Genomic DNA, 22,896 nt, shown 5'->3' on the forward strand with positions numbered 1-22,896 from the left:
TTTAGCACCCCTGCAAGCCCCTAGTAAATAGTACTCCAGGTACCTAGAGCATGGTAATAAAGAGGGTTCCTAAGGGCTGCAGCACATATTGTGCCACCATAAGGAACCCCTAAGCACACTCATGCAAACTACCATTGCAGGCTGTGTGACATGAAAAACTAAGACACGACATGGCAAACCTCCTGTGTGCCATGCCTGCAGACGCTGCATGCAATATACTTAAGTCCCCACTGCAGCAGGCCTTACAGCCCTAAGACAGGGTGCATTATATTACATGTGAGGACATATCCCCACGAGGAGATATGGCCTTGTGATGTCCACTCATAAGGGATTCTTGGACTCTTTACATAACATACCTCTTTTTGATATACTATATAAAGAGCCAGCTTCCTACAAGGGGGGGGGGGGGGGTGGGGGGGGGCAGATTTAGTGCCGCACACGCCTTGCTAAGGCACTGTTTGGTGTTGGTGTGTGTGTGTGTATTTTAAGTTAGGTTCTTGTGAAGGATGAAGCCCAGGGATTTCACAGTCTCAACAATGGCTGGCCTACAGTTGGAACGGTTTAATGCATCTCACCATATTTGAGGAGTGATACTGTGAAGAGGTAAGATCAGAAGGAATTCAGTGGGTTCTGATGAAGGTGATTTCGTTAACCATAAATCTAACTCGTTCATCATTCTCCCAAGTGCAACTTTTTTGTGAAGAAAAGCTTCAGGTGTAGTTGCTTGTCAACATGCAGGTGGAACGAGATGCTTGATTCACTCAGGAAAGTAGTCATGGGTTTCACATACAAGTTTGAAAGAGGAAGAGGATGTAACCTTGCCAGACCTCTTGTTAAGTGGTGCAGATTGAGATGTTTGCCAGTACTATATGTTGAGAGCGGCTGATCAAGTAAGAATCAAAACAGGACAGAAGTGAGCCCTCAAAGCACATTCGCTCACTGCCAATTTTTTTAACAGAAGCATAGATGCCAGCATTAAATGCTATAGACAGGTCCGGGAAAACAGCCAGCCAAAATTAGCCAATGTACAAGATGACCACGTCAACTATGCACAGCATGGTAGATTCTGTGCTACAGCCAGTAAATCCAGATGCCTGAGGATCGACCATGTTATTTTCTCCTATTACGATTTTCAGCTGTTTCTCCACGTAGCTTTCCATGACTTAAAGTAAGAGTTACTTACCTTCGGTAACGATGTATCTGGTAGAGACGTTGTCTAGGTGCAGATTCCTTAACTTGGAATATTCCCAGGCGTCAGACTGGATCCGGAAAATTCTTTGCAGCAGCACCTCTGCGCGCCAGGGGATGGTGCCATACGACTCCGCCCTGACGTTGTCCACGTACGTGACGTCAGCGAGGTCATAAAAGTCCCTCCCGGCGTTCTGACGTCAGTTTTCTTTGGAGAAATTTTTCCGCGGCACAACGCGGAGCCACCAACAAAAACTGTGAAAGTTTGGGAACAGTGTGCGAAGGATGAAAAAATCCGCAAAATAAGTAAGGTGGATGGTGCAAGACACCATCATAAAAGACAGCATCAGACACTGTCTACAGATATATGTATAGCGAAGTGTAGACCCTTCCCCAAGTGTGAGCAACAAGGGAAGAATATCTCAATAGACAAAAAGATAGACTGCTATTACCATGTACAAATGTGACTGCTATTGCCATGTAGAACTGTGCCGTCCAACAAGGACGGAGCCCAGAAACAACAGCAATGTATCCCAAGAAGGTATCTTCCTTACAGAAAGAATAGCAATGTACTTCAAAAAGGTATCTTCCCTCACAACAATGGAAGTGTGAAATAGAGCTGAAGAAATCGTCAAAGAAGACTATATAGGGTACAAGAGTCTCCAGAGAATGGAGAAGGCGGGCGGGAGGGAAGACAGCAGGAGACTAAGAAGAATAAACTCCAGATGACAGTGAAAGAAAAGGCACCATCTACAGGAAGAAACCCCCTGGAGGGAGTCAGCCACATATGGTAATTCTGAAAGGGGCGCAACTATGTGAACATCCTGCGAGAGAACCGCAGAAAGTGCCCAAGCATTGAGCCGGCAACAGAGGGACGGACAATGGGGAAGGCTGTGGCGGGACAGCCATTGAGCCGGCAACAGAGGGACGGACAATGGGGAAGGCTGTGGCGGGACAGCAGACAGCAACCCAATTAGCTCGGACGAGCAAATAATACCAGGATGCAAGGCGTCCCAAAAAATGCCAGAATTGTGCCACATCATACCCGTATAAAATGAGATGTAGAAACGGCACCAGCTATATACCAATGAGATAGATAGATAGATAGATAGATAGATAGATAGATAGATAGATAGATAGATAGATAGATAGATAGATAGATAGATAGATAGATAGATAGATAGATAGATAGATAGATAGATAGATAGATAGATAGATAGATAGATAGATAGATAGATAGATAGATAGATAGAGAGATACAGATAGAGAGAGAGAGAGAGAGAGACCCGAACGGAGAAAGAAGGGCCACTCTCAGCTTAATGGCCATGGTGGGGACACCAACCAAAGGTTGAGGAGATGCAACCAGAGCCTACCAGACCAGCCCACGGATGGAAGGCCGGCAAAGCTTTAGCCAGGAACTAAGGGCAAGAGGTAGAGACTGAGCAACGTCCTAGAAGGACAGGCGGGAACAAGAAACATGCCAAGCGCACCAAAAGGGGGGACAGGTGCGAACAGTAAGGAGGGACAGGTGCGAACAGTAACAATCTGAAGCACGCTGATGCGGGCCCCCACTGAAACATGCATACAGCCGACAGCCACAGAGACAACAAGGGGGTGCAGCTAAAATAAGCATAGATAGGACTGCCCAACCAGACAGCTGGAAGAATATGGTGAGAACTAACTCACGAAATACAGATATGCAGAGTGCAGACCCTAGGACGACTGACATCAGAAAAGCTGTCCTGCAGGCACAGCTGACATAGTAGAGGGTGATATTCAAGCAAAGAGGTACATCCGAAGGAAGTGGCAGCAGAGGCACCAGAGTACCAAAAGACGCACACATTTTGGAAAGAATCTCAGAATCGTTGGCTACATCCTCCGACTGGAAGTAAAAGTAACCCTCGCCCAGAAAGAGAGATAGCGTTTAGTAACTGCATAACAAGAAGGGAGCAGAGCAAAGCTGGGGAACCATTCCACATGGGATGCAAAAGGGACCCTATTGCTGAAGATTCAGGAAGAAGAGTACACATGGTAATTGGCATATGCACACACATATATATATATACACATACATACACACACACACACATATATATATATAGCAAAGGAGGGTAAACGAGCAACGACCATGCAACATGGGTGGTATAGGAGCACACCTAATGCAAAAATGGAAGGTGGTATCCGCATATTAAGCGTGAATAACAGCATGAAAACCTCCCAAGGAGAAGAATGAAGTAATAAGCAAGACGACCCATGACGTAAAGAAGAGAGCATCAAGTTCCAACATTGAACACCGTACAACGGCAAGATAATTCTTATCACCAGGGGACGCATAGAGTCCAAAGGATCTCTAGGCCTATATAACATAAAGCAGAGCTATATAATAGCGTACAAGTACCCCACTGGGAGTATGTACACCTCAAACAACGGGGAACACCTCTTAGGACAAACCACAGTCAGAGGCCAGACACAACAACCTGTGGAACACTGCCACAGTAGGCTTATTGCCAGCTCAAACAAATAAGGCATCGAAAGGATGCTAAATGAAAGGGTAACCACCCTAGAACATGCCAAAAAGACGACCTGGGAAATATAGGCTTAAGGTGGAGGTCGAAAGCCCGCAAGGAGGCGCTGAACAGCCGATTCGGCATGGGCATCAAAGAATAAAACCCCACCAAAAGGTAGATCAACAAGTCGCTCCCAGATATTCCCCGGGAAGATGCTATCACGCAACCAAGCATGGCGCCTCAAGGCAACGAAACCAGCCATAGCCCGGCCTAAGGAATCGGCAGTATCCAAGGCTGAGCAGATCGTGCAAGGTCACAGCTGTCACGAAGAAGATGAAGGAGGTCAACAGGAGCACCTTCAGAGGCGACTCTAAAGACTCCCACAATGCAGAGGTAGCCCGAGCCAGGACACACACTGTATTTATCGAACAAAGGGCAGCACTAGTGGAGGCGAAGAGGTTACGACGCCACGACTCAAGCCATCTGGACTCCTTGGACGGATGAAGCATTAAGTGAGGCAAGGCAGGGAAGGCAGTTTGCAAAACGAACCCCTGCACGTCCGGGTGAACAAACAAGCAAACCGGATCATGTGGAACAGGTCGGTGGCGGTGCAAGACAGAACGAGCTACAGGATCACCAGAAGCTGGGCGAGCCCATGTGCCAAAAAGGACACATGGCTCATAAAGAGAAGCTTCAACTGGCAGAAGCGGCTCCACATTCCCCGACCCATGGTGAAGGACACCAAGCAGAGGGTCCACAGGCAAGGGGACCGAAAGGGGGCTGCATGTTTAGAACACAAGTGGCTAAGGAGACTACTCTAAGAAACGCCGCACCGGCCTCGGTAGCCCTCAGAGGAGGGGACAGCAACTCATCCATAGGCAAGGGTTGTAAGCTAAGCCTACCAATACACTGAGGGTGCGACCAATGCCCAAAAGAAGGAAGCCCCATTGACGAATGGGGGTCTTGATGGGACTCCTGAGGAGGCGGGGATCCTGCCGGGTCCACAAATTCTAAGGGGGTGCACAGGCAAGGAATGATAGCTCAGGCGTAGCCGAATGTTAAGGCAATGCCAAACTCTCCGCAGACGCTTCTGGAGAAGAGTCTAGAACCCGGGGCCGACGCGGTGCCAAAATGACTCCGGTCGGTGCCGACCCTGCCTCGTCTGGCGTCGAGTCAGCTCCAACACGTCCACCACAACAAGCCCCGCTTCCGAAGAAGGGGATGGCGCCGGATCAGGGGAGGCAAGCCTCCGACGCCGACTCCGCCTCAAACACAACAGGCTCTGAATCCGAAGTAGGAAGCGGAGTTGGAGCGGGGGAGGAAAATTTTCGGCGCCTGGACGGCGCCAACCTCGGCTCCGGGCAGGCGACCACCTGTCCGGAGGGCTGAGTTTTGCCCAAAGCAAGGGTGTGAGCACCAGCAACCACCAGCGACGCCACAGGGAGCCCCACGGGATTTTGTGGCAGGGGTGCTATGGGTCGTAGAGGGGGACCCAGCCGGGCCGCACCCTGACAACACCATATCTCCATCGTCCCTTGGGGACAAGAGCTTAATTGGCGCCGGGGGCGAACCCACCGGCGAGTCGGCCGGGGACCCCGCAAGTAGCGGAGCCCCCGAAGACGCCCCAGGGACAGGAGTGGACCGAAGGGAGGCCTGCAGAGCTGCGGCATAGGACTCCAATTGGGTCTGAGTCGCCCCCGTGCCCGGCTAGGGCAGATAGGGGATGGGCGACTCCCAGGGGCGCACGTCCGGAGGGCTCCGGGAACCTGCGCATCCGACAACAGGTGTAAGTGAGGTCATGGACATGGGCAACATGTGCCGCAACTTACCCAGAAGAGGTGAACGACATCTCCGGGCCCCAGAGGGCGAGCGAAGCCGCGACTGTAAACCAGAGGGGCATGCTGGCGACGAGGAGGCCAGACGACGAGACGACTGACTGGAACAGTCGAGCCGAAAGGAGCTTCATCCGGCACTCCCGCCGGGACTTCGGCTTGAGGTGTTGGCAGGCGTCGCAATCTGTCGAGTCGTGGTGTTCGTCCAAACACCACATACAGATAAGATGTGGGTCCGTCACGGACATTTGCCATGAACAGGAGGTACAGGTTTTAAAGCCCGATGGCATCGCACACTGTTCCAGACACGAAGCGTCAAAAGGGGCCTGAAAACAGGCCAGAGGAACCACTTACTCCAGATCCGCGTTGCACGCGGCAAAGAAGGAAACTGACGTCCGCGCACCAGGAGGGACTTATATGACCTCGCCGACGTCACGTACGTGGACTACTTCAGGGCGGGGTCGTGTGGCGCCGTCCCCTGGCGCGCAGAGGTGCTGCTGCAAATAATTTTCCGGATCCAGTCTGACGCCTGGGGATATTCTAATTTAAGGAATCTGCGGCTAGATGTCTCTATCAGATGCCATGAATGGAAGACAGGATGCTCGTCACAAATTGTTCAAGTCCTCAGGGTCAGCATTAGGTTTTTGTGAAGGAGGATGATTTGACCTACTCTGAGATTATGCGGGACAATTCCTTGAAAAAGAGTTGTTTACTATCATTGTAAGGAGGAATACGAGCTGTTGTGCCAAGAATAGGGTCTGGCAGGAATAGGGTCCAAAAAGTGACTGGAAGGTTTTAGGTTGGCAATTGTCGATAAGGTAACACAGTGGGCTATTTCCTTGAATGTAGTCCATCTAATTGGAGATTTTCAGCTTAGTAGTTCCTTTGGAATCAGGTCAGTTGTGGACTACAGAGAGAGCTCAAACATTTTTATTTGGCTGTCAAAGAATTTTGAGAATTTTTCACACCCCTCTTTGGTATTAGGGATGATCGAGGCTACACGTGGGCAGGTAAGATTCCTGACTGAGTGAGCTGAATGGTCCTTGGTTTTTTTAAGCTTTCTGTAACAACAGGAGTTGCTTGCGCTCCCCTCACCTATATACTGTAATCTTTCTGTTTCTATCTTTTCAATCATGCTTTTAAAGAAAATAGTGTCTCCTCTTCATTATAAAACTTTTATTTAAATATTTTCTTTGGCACGGACCAGATCCATGTGGATCACCACTCCGGTTTCATTTAACAAAACCTCGTTCCTTAATGCCTGTATACATTTCTTAATATGTAAATACATAATACAAAAATTAAACAATTCAGACTGCTAAATTAAAGTTTCCACTTATATATGCATTTTATAAGATTTGTGATTATGTGCTAAACAAATCCGTGGTTGGGAAGAGGGCAACTTTTCCACTGTTTACCTGGGTGAGAGTCTGCAGCCTTTTTGAAGATAATGTGAGAGTCTTCCCACTGAAGCCAGGAGGAGACCAAAGTAAGGGGGAGACGGCTTTATGGGTCGGGATGTGAACTCTGGGTGATACTGAACACCAACAAAGTACGGGTGGTCTGCAGAAAAAAAATAATGTTGTCATCATTAGGTTTCTAGAACTCAACACAATGGAAACTGCAAAATTGATTGTCATAAGAGAAACAGAACAAATACTTTACCTTCTAGTTCCACCATTTCCATTCGTTCACCTTCGGTGTCTTGTCCCACAAATTTCAGACCCCGCTCTTCAAAGCATTTTCTAAGCTCTGGATTCACCTACACAACGTGGAACAAAACAATCATGCCATGTATTGGCCATGTAAAAGAGAAAGGCAAGTAATTCTAATGTAGTGTAGAATTAATGAGTTTTTCTCATTTTGCGTTTATATCCTAAGTAGTAGTCTTTGAAAAATATTAAATTTGCCACATTATCGTTCTCTGTGATGAGCAACAACAGGACTCTAATAAACTGTGATGATATTTTCATCTTAAATTGCTATCCACATTTGGTTTTATTCCAGTGCCCTTCAAAAACAAAAGAAAAATAAGAAGCACTGAACCTTACAGCAGAAAAAAAGGCAAGGATTCTTTACCTCGTATCGGTGACGATGACGCTCTTCCACATACTCTGCATCTCCGTACAGCTTTCCTAAAAAGAAAGGTCAGATGAGCATTCCAGTCCACAAAAACACAGTCAACATGCATTGCACTCATGAAACATGCGTTACAGTGGTGAACAACGACAGTTACTAAAGAATAATCAACAAGTGTTGGTGCAGGCAGTAGTCAGATCAGCACCTTGTGGGTCTAAAATACATCTGCTTTTTATTCTAGTTATAGAGCACGATTTCTAAGATGTAATATTCCTTTATGTGGGTTAATCACTAAATATTTTTGCAGGGTAAAGTCATTATAAATGATTTAACTTTAACGTTTGATTATTTAGCCAAAAAGACACTTAAGAAGAACTCTGTGGCCCTTTTGACTAGCACACCATTCAACAGTTGTCCTTAAGCATTTTTTTATTTTCATATTCTTTTTATATTAAACAGTTGTGACAGTACAGTGAGAGGAATTCGAAGCCACACAACATTTTTAGACATGCTCCTTAAACATTTTTACTCTAACTAAAGACCTACTCACACTAGTATAGTACACAAATTCAGGAGTAGGGTTGCTGCTACACCACCACTTGGCTTAAGTCTTGGAAATTGTACCTAAAGTAAGAACTAACCTACCTCGATGAGGAGGAAGTGACTTGTCACACATATGATCATCAACACCTAGCTGCTGAAAATGCATCTACGGGGCAGTTTCGACTCAGAATGCAATGGAGACACAAGGATGCCCCTGCCAAGTACCGAGGAATCAACAATAAGCATGACAACATCTGGTCCTGTGGGAATCCCCTCACAGTTATACAGTGATCCAATCGCAGGAGGTCGCCTTGATTTCAAAACCATTGGAATTAGCTTTCAAGCTAAAGATCTTTTTGAGATATTGCAGTTTAAACCCCTGCTCCATACTAAGGAATTCCCCATTACAGAAATCTCTCAAACGGAACCAGTGTATTCTAAGATACAGTCTTTCATACCCTCCCTCCAATTGCCCCGCGGGCCATCTACTGAGAAACTGGCCCCATAATCAGCTATTGTCCCCATGCAGCACAGTGACCACTGTACTGCAAACTCCTGTACTCCAAGCACTACCAAATGGAAACAAGTTCACCTCCCTGAGCTGAAGAACGCACAAGATACATTTTTCTGCATATTCAAATCTCTGAAACTATTGAATACTAATGTAAAAGGGCAGTTCATTTTGGCCTTGATTGATTTAAACCAGTGAAAAGACCTGAAATATTTTGAGCCTAAGTGTTTCCCAAAAAGCTAGAGAAAAGGAACAGCCCCCATAAGAAAACAATGGCTATGGGGTGAAAGATTAAACTTAACTACAGCACCTAGCGCTAAGGCGCTACTGACATTTGGGCTTAGATCACGGGTCAAGACAGTGCTAAGCACTTCTGATTTTTTATGCACATCTCTATTTTAATAGTAAAACACCTGCTTGCCTGTAAATGAAGTATTTTTCTTTTAGAAAATGAAGAACTCTGGACATTTAAATGAATGCCAGTTATCTGATGTGTTAAATAGGTTTAGAGCTTGTAACCCCTCACCACCTCCTGGAGTAAGCCTCAACTTCTACCCTGAGAGAATCAAGTGTCAAAAGAAAGAACTGAAGTAATATAGCCCCAAAACACAAGTGTTAAACAGCAATAAGTGACTCTTGATAGCCTATTAACGTCTGACTGCCCTGGGATTCCAAGAAGAGACCTCACGCCTCTGGAAAACCAAAGAAACAACCTTAGATTAAATGCCAGAACAATAGATCTAGGCAAAAGGCCTACTTGCTAAGATCTGCAGTCTGCTGCATCAAATGAGAGTGACCTAAGTCACTGCCATTTCTAAGTAATCCCAGAACCCCTTCAATATCAAGGTTAGTGGTTCTTTCTGCCTCTGAAGGAAGACCAGGAAAACAACTTACAAATCTATCATTTGAAAGTTTAGGTTGGGGAAATGGAACTAAATTGAGAGAAGCAGCTGATGCAGGATACTCAAACAAATGGCATTCTTGAGAAAACAAGTGGCAGAAGACCACATTATGACACTTGACAAAACAACAAAGAGAATCAGTTTAAGAAGGTATAAGACAAAGCACACTTACTCATGACTGAAGTTTTAGTTTGAAAGATGGTTCTCCTTTTGCCAAGCCGCATGGTGCCCCCCATATTCCCAGGATTATGCTCTGGCATATCTATTACCTGGAACAGAATTAAAAAAGATTGTATTTAGGAATCTGAATTTGAGTCATAGATTGCACACCAATTACACCACCGTCTGTTTCACACAGATACCTACCATGGACAAATACTTCACAGAAAGGTACGAAAGGCAGAACCAGCACAGAGAAAGATAAGCTGTAGGTAGAGACCAGTAAAGCAAACCTGCCAGCAAAGATGTAGCTAATGGTTCGAATTACAACCCAGAAACATAACCCCTGAAAGGCATCACAGTAAGAACTAAGGGCATCAGAACTGGCAGGTGGCGCAAGTAGTAAAACAAACGAGAGATGGCCTTAATGTTGCATCACTTGCAACAGATCTGGCAGGCTGTGGAGAAAGTGATGTAGTTTAGGCGAACAAATGGGGGATACTGACAAAGGTGAATGGCATGTGCTCAATTCATCTGGAATGGCGCTATTCAAATTCATCTTAATATATGCTCAGAATCAGTTCACTATTATATAGACCTACACCCTTATATCCAGGTTGAGATTTTTGTTCTCAATATCTTCCCTTAAGGTGTAAATCATACACTGCACCACAAATTGTCTTTTTTGCTCTAAAAGAGAAATGTACCAAAGGATTTTCATTTCCTGGCAGGCCGAGGAGTATATTTTTATTCTGCTAACAATGGCTGGCAAACCACTGACCAAACTTGCAAGCCAAGGTACTCTCATGTCCACGCCTGTTTATGGAGGAATAACCATTTGTATGGAAGAAGGCAGAGTACTTATGCATTGGAAATTAAGTGTAGATCGCCCTGGTCTTTGGTCGCCTTCCCAATATAATTTCAATGTGCAGCTATATTTTGAACTTTGAAGTACTTTTTTGTAGTGGAGAAATAGCATAAGAAGAGGCACGAGTTGGATGAATCTAGCCAGTTACCACTGAAACCTACTGTAATATATTTTAGAGGGCTCACATATCGGCTTCAACTTTTATTTCCTGCTGAAGCTGCCCAGTTTCAGCTTCATTATGCCTCACCTGTATATGGCAAGTTCACTTTTTTCAGGAGGATTTCATATATGGGAGTACAAAGGATTGAATAAAGTATTAATGCTTTTGTTGTAAAGCTTGCTGTATCACCGCTGTATTTGTTTTACTAAATTTAAATGACCTAATCTTTTAAATATAAATATTTTGAGCTTCTTACTAAAGATAAGCAAGGCGCAATAGATCATCCGCATGGTGGCTGTTTCAGTGCTGCAGCAGAGGCATCCCTGATTTCAGGAGAGGTAGAACGTGCTCTATTTTGCTGAAGAGAATGCAAATCTAGCTACTGAGATGCTGGTCATGCTGAAGTGAAGTTTGTAGTCGTCAGGACAGAGGAATTGGAGGCTAGAATAAGTGGCTCATCTTCCAATGTGCTTTTGAGAGTTTATGACAACAGCAAGACTCTAAGGTTATTGAATGGAATGAGCCGTTTTCTTGTGTTTTTCTTCAAGGCGACATGGGCTTTTAGTAGTTCAACAGTGTTTGGTGTGTTTTTCAACTTTTTGCCTTTGAGAACACTTAACACAGAGACTACTAGATCTGGGCAGGCCTTTTATTCCACCATTTCCCTGCCCTTAAAGACCGTTTTTGAAAGCCCAGGTGTCTACGGCACGTTCCCCAGCTCCCCGATCTAAAGAAATTGTCCTTTATGCAGGATCCCGCCCCCCCCACCCCCCCCCCCCCCCCACTTTTTGCTAGATGCATGATCTGCAGTACAGGCCCCAGTGGATGTGTTTTGACGCCTCAAAGCGTATGTACAATTGGCTAATCCTTGATTCACATATGGCATTCTGGCTCCTTATCCAGCGCTTTCAATTTATTGTCTCCCAATCATGAGGCATGGGCTCAAGTAGAAAAGAGCTGTAAGTACTCAATGGCTTAGTACTTTGGGCCTATCAGCCTCACAATACTTCCATTCATGATATGATACGATAGAGCAGTAGTCACAATACAACTGAACCACCCTCAAAAGATACTACTATGACATATGATATAATACCAATGTTCCTTAAATAGCATGACTGTATAGAACAATATGTGCGTGAGTATTTGCTTTGCACCATGTGGCACAATGCAGTGAAGATGTGTTAAAATGGTCGGATAGTCACCAGCATGGATGCTTTGGAAATTTTCAGGTAAACTAAGCCAAACAGTGCTAATGTATCATTGCAATATCCATAATTCTATTACATTTGAGATCCATTTACCACTTGGACTTTTACATTCTTTGGGAACCCTATCCTTCGTGCACATAATAGTTTCAACTAACACGCTTTAGGAATTAAAAGCTAAACTTTCAAGCAATCACCGACATGCAAAAATGGAGGATTACAAAGTTTTTTTTTTAAGATTCTACTCACCACTGGATGGCTGGTTTTTGGGTTAAATTCTGTAGAGTTGGCATCTACAAAGCATAAACGTATTTTTCTTATAAGTGGAAGAAATGTGGTCTAAAACTTTTTTTTTACCTATGTCCTCATCATCTCTGATGCCACATGCTCAATGAACTAGTTATTTACCTTAGGCTAATGCTCTTTCTTGTGGATACTTTATCAAGCTGCAGATTCCTCACCTTTAGAATATTTCCTAGGTGCCACACTGGATCTGGAAGATTTTCTAGCAATGCTCCCATATGCAGCAAGGTTGCACTGTGTGGCTTTGTGTTGGCCTAATTCCATCCCGGGAGTGATGAAAGGAGTTGCCCATAAGAGCCACCGCTGTGCATTGACATCAGTTTCTTGCTTGGCTCTTTCTGCGCCTCTTGGATGCAGAACATGAACAATTGGAGGTCCAGTGGGCAGATCTCCAATTTGGGACCTTTTTAGATGGAATGGGGAAGTGACTTCACCGAATGGGAAGGTAGCCAGTGATGAATATGCAATTAGATAAGAGTATCCCCCAGAAAGAGCGTTACAGAACGAAAGTAACCTTTTGTTTTCATGGATAATTATAACTGCAGATTCCTCACATTTAGAACAGATACCAAAGTAGCACCATCCAAAGGTGGAGGTTCAGTAGAGTGGATACAGACTAAAAAGTCCTGCAGAGTCAAACGGGCAAAATGCCCTCCTGTCAGACCTGGCTGTCAAGGCACTAGTGCTTTGTGAATTTGTGCACTGACACCCACGTTGCAGCTCGACGGATGTCAAGAACAGGAACTCTGCACGCTGATGCAGTGGCAGAGGCCTTGACCCTACTTGAAGTGTCCTCATTCCTTCCGAAGGCAGCTTCTTGGCAAAGGCATAGCAGATTCTAATGCAGTGGATTATCCACTTTCACAAAATTCTTTTCTGCACAGCTTTACCTTTCTTTGCCACAGAAAGCCCCACAAAAAGCAGATGGTTCACCTGATGGTATTTGGTGTATACTGTGTAAAAGTTCTTTTGGGATCCAGCCGTCAGTCTCTCCTCTTCTTTCGAGGGTTGTGGGAAAGCAAAGAAGGCTGGGAGGGTGGTGGCTCGCCCAACGTGGAAAGGAGTCACAACTTTTGGCAAAGACGACACAGTGATCTTCAACACCAGTTTGTCTGGGAAAAAGATGGAGTCCAGTGGCTGCACAGAAAGGGACTGAAGCTCACCCACTTGACAGGCTCGGATCTAAATGAGGAGGCCAGTTTTGATGGTCAAAAGATGCAACAAGCAGTCGTGCCCTGGCTCAAAGGGGTGCACGGGAGGAACCCCAGAACCAAATTAAGATCCTACTGTGGAACCACAAAGGATTTGGGAGGGAATGTTTGTCAACCCTTTAATAAACCGCATCACAACAGGTGATTTTAAATGAGAATGGTTGGTCGGGCAAATTGAAGCAGGCCCAAAGGGCTAACAAATGTCTATGGTGCCCACTGAAAGGCTTTGCTAGGCCAAATACATAACAATAAAACATCTGAAAGTTTGGCTGGTAAGATTCCTATGTTGCAGACTCTGCACCAAATCACACATATATCCCAGTGTCTGGCATAAATTGAATTTGTAGAGAGATGCTTTGCTGCGATGATGACATCCCCAACCTCAGGTGGTAGATTGAAACCAGTCAACTGCCACAGCTCAATCTCCAAGCATTGAGTTGCAGACTGCATAGGTTCCGGTGCAGGACCCTGCCCTGCTGTTGCAGCAGAAGATACTCTCGAAGCTGTAGCGTAATCGGAGGACAAATGCTCCAGCCCAGAAGTTCAGGGAATCACTTTCTCTTGGCCCAATCCGGAGCCACAAGGATGACTAGATCTGGTTGTTCCTGATCTTCTTCAGAACTCTGGGCAGGAGAGGCAGGGGAGGATAATTGTACAGGAGTTATGTGCTCCACTCTGGCCTGAATGCTTCTCCTAGAAAGTGTTCATGGGAACTCCGGTGCAAAGAAGTTTTAACACTGCACATTCTACAGTGTCGAAAAAAGAACAGCCAGGATACCACCCCCTCTCTTAAGATGCCCTGTGCCACCTCCGGGCGCAAAAGCCATTTGTGAGCCACCATGCACCAGCCAAGCTTATCCATCTTGCCGTTTAAAAATACCACCAGGAGGTTCATGATCAGTGAGATACCCAAACACTCCAAGCAACTCTAGAGGCGCAGCACCTTTTGGCACCAGACCCCACTACGCCCTGCTTGCCGCAGTACCACCCATCGGTGCTGTGGTCCGTGAGAACCTGCACCAGCCTTCCCTTGATGGAAGGATGGCAGGAAGACCTTCAACACCAGGTGAGTGACCCTCGGCCGCAACAGATTTATGTGGAACAGAGTTTCTAACAATTATGCATCCACCCATCAGCTCTGGGTGGGGAAGTAAGAGGGGTCTGCTGCTGGTGAGGTTACAGTCCAGCAGCAACCACTGCAGATCTTGTGCAGTCTCATCCAAAACCTGGATCGCATCTGGGAGGTTTTCTTGGTGCTGGGATACTGAGACTTCAGATCCCGCTACACTGTCTGCATATGCCACCAGGTGAAGCAGACAAACAGGATGCATGAGGCCAATGGGCCAAGAAGCCACAGATCTGCTCTCACTTAGATCCAGGACCAATGCTGAAAAATCAGGAAAATAGCAAGAATGTCCTAGAACATGTTGGCGCAGAGGAAAGGCCCTGAACTGAATCATTCCCAAGACAGCTCCTATAAAAGGAAGTCTTTGCAAAGAAGTCAGACGCGACTTCAGCTCATTGATTGAGAACTCAAATGATGTCTGATAGTGTGCATTCATCTAGAGATGGTCTACAACTGCCTGTGGTGAGCCCGCCTTCAGCAGCCAATCATTAAGGTAGGGGAAAACTAATATCCCTAACCCCCAAAGATGTGCGGCGACCACCGCCATCACTTTCGTGAACACTTGAAGGGCGCTAAGGCCAAGTAGAGCATGACAAACTGAAAATGCTTCTGGCAAACCTTAAACCACAGGTAAAGTCTGTGGGACTACAGGACGGGCAAATGGAAGTCTGCTTCTTGCAGGATCAAGGTTACCATCCAGTCACCCCGATCAACAGCAGATAGAACCTGAGCTTGTGTGTGCATTTTGAATTTATCCTTCCACAGGAAGGCGCTTAGAGGGCCAAGATCTAGAATAGGACAAAGCCTTTTATCCTCCTTCAGCAAAAGGAAATAATGGGAGTAACCTCTGCCCCAATTTCCAGATGTCTGGAACCCTCTAAATGGCCCCTTTGGACAGCACAGCTTACACCTCCTGAAGAAAGATGCATAGGTGCTCCTCTGAAAGTTGTTTTGATGTGGGCGGAATCTGCTGTCGGTCAGAAAAGAATTGAAGGGCATAGCCCTGTTGTATGTTTTATGACCCCTGTCAGATGCAGCAGATTGCTAACCCTGGAGAAAATATTTGATCCTGCCTCCCACAGGGTGGGAGTGTACCACTGAGGGCAAAGTTAAGCGGCTTGGGGACTGATGCAGCAGAGGATTGGTATTGAGAAGAACTTGCCGGTGTGATGTCTGCTTGTAACCCATCTCGGACCAGAAAAGGACTGAGTTCACTGTTCAGGGGCTGGAGGGACCAAGTGTGGTCAACCATCTGCAGTAGCCTCTGAAGGATCGAAATTGATGAGGAAATTGTCTGACAGGGGTGAAAAGGCCCATGGAGCGCACAGTGGCTCTACTTTCTCTACAGCGTTTGAGGACAGAATCAGCTCTTTAGCAAAAAGGTGGGACCATCAAAAAGGAAGCACATAAGGGCATCCCGCACAGCTTAAAAAAAGCTTGTGGATTCCATCCATGTCTGGCGGACAGGACCATCTTGTGTCAATTGCTCACCCCATGCAATCAGTAGTATCAAGACCAGCCCGAATCACATATTGAATGGTTTGATCCAAGGAGACCCTAAACTCTTCTGGGACTGCTGGCAAGATTTCGCTGGCCCTGTCCCATATGTAGGAGTATAATCACCTCGTGGGCAAGTTACATTGACTGACCTAAACGCCAGACTTGCCAAAGAGAATAAATGTTTTCAAAATGCCTTAATCCTTTTCGACTCCCTGTCAGGGGTGGGGTGTTGGGTGGAACGAATTAGGTTTCACCTTGCTGGTGGAAGCTTGGACCAAGCAACTCCCAGGGGTTGAAAGTGCCAGCCTCTGGCAACCTGCTCATTTACTGTTGGGCAAGAACAAGGTTTGGACTAAGTGCCCATTTCAGTTACGATTAATTGAACAGACGGGCTCAGAAGCTCAAACACCAGAGGCACACCTTGTGCAGGTCCGTTACCGATACCCGTCATTTTAGGTTGGGATATCATTCCCTTGCTCTCTGGATTTCATTTTGAAAAACTTATCAAACCAACGAAAAAGAAGCAGATCTCTAGATCCACTTTAAAAGGTGTGGGGAAAAAAAGGAACTGACGGAAAAGCACAGAGATGGCACTTATATATGGTTCCACTCTGTCACTCCTGGGGTAGAACAAGACCTCACTCCTGGGGTAGAACAAGACCAATGTGTTTAGCAGCATGGTGCTACCTAGCGCCACAAGGGAGCACTGCTGTAAAATCCTCTGGACTCAGTCTGGCGCCAAAAGAACAAGGAATCTGTTAGAAATCACATACAATTCTTCTGATGGAAAACTTCTATGCTTACAACACCTGTGAGCAGACCTGTTATGAACACAGACAGCACAGGTTAAATCAGAAAAGTCGCTGGCAGCCTTGGATTCCATTAACACTACATTGAAGACTAAAAGAAAAACTTATTTTCAACAACCATACTTCAGACAATATACTTTTTCTTTCTGTATCTACCACTCGGATCTTACGTAATTGCCAGATGCCAACAGTGACCAACTTTTAAGTGTTGAGCACAATCTCATTGCTCCGACGATGAAAAGCAAAACTGGTGGTATATCAACGTCTAGTTCTTGAAACTAGACTATCAATGATCAAGTATTTTAGATACTGTGCTCTTAATGTTTTTGAATATGTTTTTAATAATGTATTTTGCAACTCAAAGAGAAATGCCTTATATAAAACACAGTAAGAATGGGGGAAACCCAGTACACCCTTGGAGGCTTGGGCAATTCAAACAATAGCAAGTAAAGGTGCCTACAAGGGATTTTACTTACAAATATATTCTGTAGTTGTTTATCAAGGAATTTCTCAGTGGTTGAGTCTAATTAGATCACAAACCAAAATGTCACCAGTTAAAACAATCAATAAATGAGTAAGAAGAAGAACAGCACAAACACGGGAATTTCTTTTGTTAAGTATACAAATATATTTATATATATAAATTAAATTAAGGTTGTGAAATAAGATGGAGCAAGACTACAAGAAAAGATTGGAAACATTAGTTCACATAGTTTACCTTGCCAGCCGAGAATTTCTCGAGCAAAATCTACCACTGCCAACTGCATGCCAAGGCAAACTCCTGCAACGATGATAAAAAGTGACAACTTGCGTTTAGAATCTCAGAAAACCAGATGTTAAGTTAAATTAAACACAAAAGGTGATGAAAGGATGCATGCAAAAAGTCTAATCAACGGCAACCGGTCTGGGTAGCATTCCAACCCATCGTTCTTTTGCCCGCCATGCCACCTCAGATTATACCCAGTCATTTGCAAGTCTTTACCCTGCTCCAAGAGGAACAGTCCAGCCTGAAATGCCAAGCCAGGTTCCCTCTGAACCAGAACAAAAGCAACCCAACCGCTGGCAGTGTGAGCTGGATTGTTCAGATTCAGCAGGGTCAAAACTGATTTCATATGGTTGCATGGAAATTGAGGTGGCATGGTGTGTAAAGTAACAATGGTCTGGGATACGGCCCGAGTGATTACCAGTGGCTGAGATTAATTCAAGCCTTCCATCCACCCTTTTTTGTAAACTTTAATAACACAAAAGTAATTCACACACACGTTAGATAACGACTGACAAAAAAAGACATGTTCTAAATGGAGTACAAAATCTTTTATTTAGGATACGCTACCAAAAGCTAGCCCAGACCAACAAAACACAAGTTACTCGTTGTGGAATGGGCACTCTTAGTAGGCTACAGACTTTGTTTGCTTTCATATCATTTTTCTATTATAAAAAGTGAGAACCCTTGCCCTAGGAAGTCACTACTCCTAAGCGATACTGCCCTTTGTCTCACAACACTCCTGGACAGGTAAGACGCAAGCATCCCCATTACAACGAACCTGAAGGGAAGGTTAAGAGCCACCCCAACCCCAGCCCTGCCCCCCCCCCCCACAGCCCTTCAACATCCCTAAGAGCATTTGTACACCTACAATTCACAACAGCACATTGAAAACGCCCTTCTATAAATACACACCCATCCACATTTCTTGGCTAGAAGCATCAGGGCTCCAAACTATATTCTGGGTGCCACCAAGAACGCAAAGTGTGAACTGCACTTGATGAACAAGTTACTTGCCTTCAGAAACAATCTTTCTGGTGGATACTCCAACTGCAGATTCCCGACCTTGTGCACATTCCTTCAGGCATTAGACTGGATCCGGGAACTTTTCAGCTGCACCTTTGTGCGCTGGTGTGATGGTGTGTGGCTCAGCTCAAACAATGTTCCACTCTGGAAGTGATGTGCGTAGCTGCCCATAAGCACCACCCATGCGGGCTGATGTTAATTAATTTCAAGACTGGTTGCGCCCTAAGACGCAGAGCCCATCGGCAAATTGGTATGACCAGTTCAGATATCTAAATTGGGACCTTTTTTGAGGAAGAGTCCAGTTCACAGAATGGGGAGGTGGGACGGTCGTTGAGGAATCTGTGGTTAGATAGAGTATCCAACAGAATTTTTTTTAACAAAGGTACGTTACTTGTTCTTCTGACTGATGCTTCTAACCACCGATTACTAATCTTGTGAATAGATACTATAGCAGCACTTTCCATGCTGCTGCATTGTGGTAGATAGGCCGAGGCGATCACTGACATGCGTGGACACCAGGGGGGTGTCAGGAAGACTCTTTTCTTCAGCAACCTCATCCCCAGCATCAGGACCATTTCTCTGCTGGCCCATAGTGAAGATAAAATTACATTGAGGACTACAAGACTGTTGAACCTTACAGATAACTGTCTTCCTGGACCTAGGTGGTCCCTGTGACTGGCTTCCAAACAGTTGTGGCCTGTCCAAGAGAAGACTGGTAGTTGTCCTGGCCTGTTGCCTCAGAACTCACTAAGCTGATTACAACGATTTACTCTATGTAAAATCATATCTCTGATCGCCCTCAATAGATTTTTGTTATTTTGATGTCTACTTGAAGATAAAAATATCCTTTACTTTTATAAACTGGGGTTGACTTTTTATTGTGTTGTGTTTCTTGTTACTGACTGTTTTGGTACTACTTTACACTTGATGGTTTTACTAAACAGCTACCGTTAACGGAGATAGAGGTTTTACTGAAGAAACTAACTGGACCTGAAAAAGATTGTGACTTTATTATATTATTACAGGGTGACATCTTGTATTCACACCACATAATAATCCACTTCCCTACAAACATCTTTCAGCGAGCTGCTGAAGTGGGAAAACTAAAATAAGAACTCGCCAGCAGCATGTATAAATCAGATTTCTGTCAACTTACAGAGCTTCTTGTAAATATATTTTATTGATTTAAGCAAGAAGCCTTAAACAAGCCTAGCAGATATGCTTACCTTACATAAGGGAAACACAAATTAACAGCTGCAAAACCCAAGCACCGGATTACTCTGGTATAAGTAGAATCTCTGAACCAACATGAACGCTTTAGAGTAAAAAGCAGTGTCATCCTTGTTGAGCCATAAACTCAGGTCTGTACCACCACTTTTTGGAAATATAAAAATGCCTCGGAGATGCAGCCTTAAAAAGTAGTAAAGAAAGGTGCAGTAAAACCAGCTTAAAGTATTCATGGCCACCTTCTATGTATGTGCAGCATGTAAAATTGGTAAATGTTAATCAGACTCCAATTAACCTGTAGCTTCACTTCAGGTGTTTATACCAGTAGACAATCTGATTTATGCAGACCTACTTACCTACTTGTTTAGAAATGTATACTGGCCTACTTGTTTATAAATTGTTCGTGCTTTGGCACTTTTACAAATTGGTCCTAATTAATATTTTACGGCCACATTGTCAAGTGTGGACACCGAATGAGAAACATGGTTGTTTTATTTGCCCCATGGTGAGTAAATTTCCTTTACCATAAGAACTTCTGTCCTTTTACCCAGCTTTAGGGCAGTTACTTAACTTCTACATGGCACGCATGCAGCCACTGCAGGACATGAGAGGCAGTGATAGGAAATAATTCAAGGGTTCTGAAGTCCACTCTACATGGAACAGGTCTCCAAGCAAGACCTACTTTGGAAACTCCAGTTCGCAAAAGTGCTGACATTGCACGTTCTCAGCAGTGGCAAAAAGATCGAGCCACAGTTCGTCCCACTACTGGAAGACGGCCTGCTCCACCTCCAGGTGTAACTGCGATTAGTGATACGCTAATTGTCTGTGCCTACATTAATTCACCCTGGCAGTTAAAGATCCCAATAGGTGGTTCACGACCAGGGAATCCACTTGTCAGTCCAGCCATTTCCATAGTCACAAACCTTCCTGACACAAGGCCCAAGACCCACCTGCTATACTTGTTACAGTACCACAGAGCAGTGTGCTCCCCATGAGCATCTGCACCCAGTGTCCTTTCATGGTAGGCAGGAATTCTTTGAACACCAAGCAAATCACTCAACTCCAACAAGCCGATATGCAGTAAAGTCTCTACTAGAGATCAGAGTCCTCTGATCTCTACCTCTCTCAGATCGCCTCGCCAACCCAGCAGCAATTCATCCAAGACCACTGTCAGCACTGGGTGGCATAAAGAGAGGGGCCTGCAGCTAATTCAACCGTGAACCAGTAGTCCCCACTGCAGATCTTTTACAGCCTGCACCAATATCTGGATACAATCCGACACATTTCCTGAAGTTGTGTCAATTGTGGCCACTGCAGAGCCTCCATGTGACAACCGGCATGTGACATTATCAGAAAGCAGGAGGCCAACAATCCCAGCAAGCTAGAGTCATCTTGAGGTCCAAGACCGAGGCTGAAACATCGGGAGCATAGCCATAATGTCCTCGACTCTTTGCTTATGGGAAAAGGCATGAAACTGTAGCATATCCAGAATGGCTTATGACTAAAGGGAGCGTCTGAGAAAGAGTCAGGTGTTAGAAGGTTTGCTGTAGTCTGGAGGAGGTTGCCGCTGCCTGGGGCAAGCTCGCCTTGAGCAACCAGTCATTGTGGTAGGTAAAGACTGGCTACCCCACTCTCCATAGATGTGCTGTGACCACCGCCACCACTTTCATGGACACCCGAGGGTGGCTGGTGAGTCTAAAGGGAGCACTGCAAATTGAAAATGCTTGTGGGAAATAGTGAACCGCTGGTTGCGCCAGTGGGCCTGTAAGACAGGGATGCAAAAACAAGAGCCCTGCAGGTCCAAGGTTACCATCCTGTCTCCAGGGTCCAGGGTAGACTAGACCTGGGTTAGCGCTAGCAACTTGAATGAGTCCTTTCGGAGGAGGGCATTCAGAGAGAGTGCAGATCCGAAATAGGACAAAGGCATCCATGCTTCCTTCGCACAAGAAGTAGTGGGTGTAACACCCAGTACAGACTTCCAGAACTGGAACTTTCTATATGACCACTTTGGTCATTCCTGGAGGAAATATCGGATCCTGCCTCGACAGGGTAGCTGTGTGCCGTCAAGGGTACACTAAAGCGGTTTTGTGGTTGCAGCCGCTGGATGAGCAGCGGACTAAGCTGCATATTGCTCCGGCTGACCTCATGGTCTCTGGGACTGTAGCCTCTGCCATGAAAAGGCTGAAAAGCCTGGTGGACTGGAAGAGGAGTCTGGCGCTGATGGATGGGAAAACCTCTACCATAGCCTTGAAGAGGTCAAAATAGCTGGTTGAATTGCCTTGTGGAAGCGGCACGCCCTAGTAATGCGTTGTGGCTCAGCTCTCTTTAAAGCACTCGAAGGCATAGTCGGCTTTATCTCCAAAAAAGGAGAGATCCATTGAAGGGCATGTCTAATAAAGATAAGAGGACTTACCCGGAGAAACCTGTGGATCTCAACCAGGCACTGTGAGAGAGAGCCAAACTGGTGCCCATGGCACATCCCAAACAACCAGTTGTGTCCAGTCCCTAGCTTCTTACAAATGTTGCTGCATCACACCCACCCTGATAAGCCTGCTGGAGCAACGCCTGAAGGTAATCTGGTATAGCCAGTGAAACCTGAGCTACTGTATCCCAAAGGGCATCAGAATAACAGCCAAATAGGCAGCTGGCATTGATTGATCCTACAGAAGATTATCCTTGATTTGTTTGGACTCACGATCAGGAGGAGTGGTAGGAAAAGCGTTTGGGTTGACCACCAGGCTCTCCGGAGTGGGATACTGTGCTAGGAAGGCAGATTTGACAGGTGCAGGGCAACAGCAATGGGCAACATGCCTATTGACGTGCATTCCTGAACAGGGCCTGGCCTAAGTGCCCAAAAGGGTGTTAGTTAGTGCCTCTTTGAAGGGGAAAAGGCCAGGCTGCAAGATTTCAGTTAATACATTTGTTTAAACTTCTACGGTTGGAAGTTGGAAGTCTAATATTAAAGCTGTCTTTC

The 22,896-nt window shown here is 45.5% G+C and overlaps 1 protein-coding gene across 3 annotated transcripts in view; it reads right to left on the reverse strand.

Moving 5' to 3' along the window:
- CTPS1 (CTP synthase 1) overlaps positions 1 to 22,896 on the reverse strand; it is a 225,585-nt gene that overhangs the window by 126,648 nt on the left and 76,041 nt on the right. For all 3 annotated transcript variants that reach the window (XM_085645669.1, XM_085645671.1, XM_085645670.1), the window contains exons 12-17: positions 17,625 to 17,687; positions 12,207 to 12,250; positions 9,735 to 9,831; positions 7,607 to 7,662; positions 7,193 to 7,289; positions 6,946 to 7,090 (exon numbers count right to left, since the gene is read on the reverse strand). In XM_085645669.1, coding sequence (XP_085501795.1) covers positions 6,946 to 7,090; positions 7,193 to 7,289; positions 7,607 to 7,662; positions 9,735 to 9,831; positions 12,207 to 12,250; positions 17,625 to 17,687 — 502 coding nt within the window. The remainder of the gene's footprint in view (positions 1 to 6,945; positions 7,091 to 7,192; positions 7,290 to 7,606; positions 7,663 to 9,734; positions 9,832 to 12,206; positions 12,251 to 17,624; positions 17,688 to 22,896) is intronic.

This window comes from Triturus cristatus, chromosome 3_1 (assembly GCF_964204655.1).
Source record: "Triturus cristatus chromosome 3_1, aTriCri1.1, whole genome shotgun sequence".
In the NCBI taxonomy this organism is placed as follows: Eukaryota; Metazoa; Chordata; class Amphibia; order Caudata; family Salamandridae; genus Triturus; species Triturus cristatus.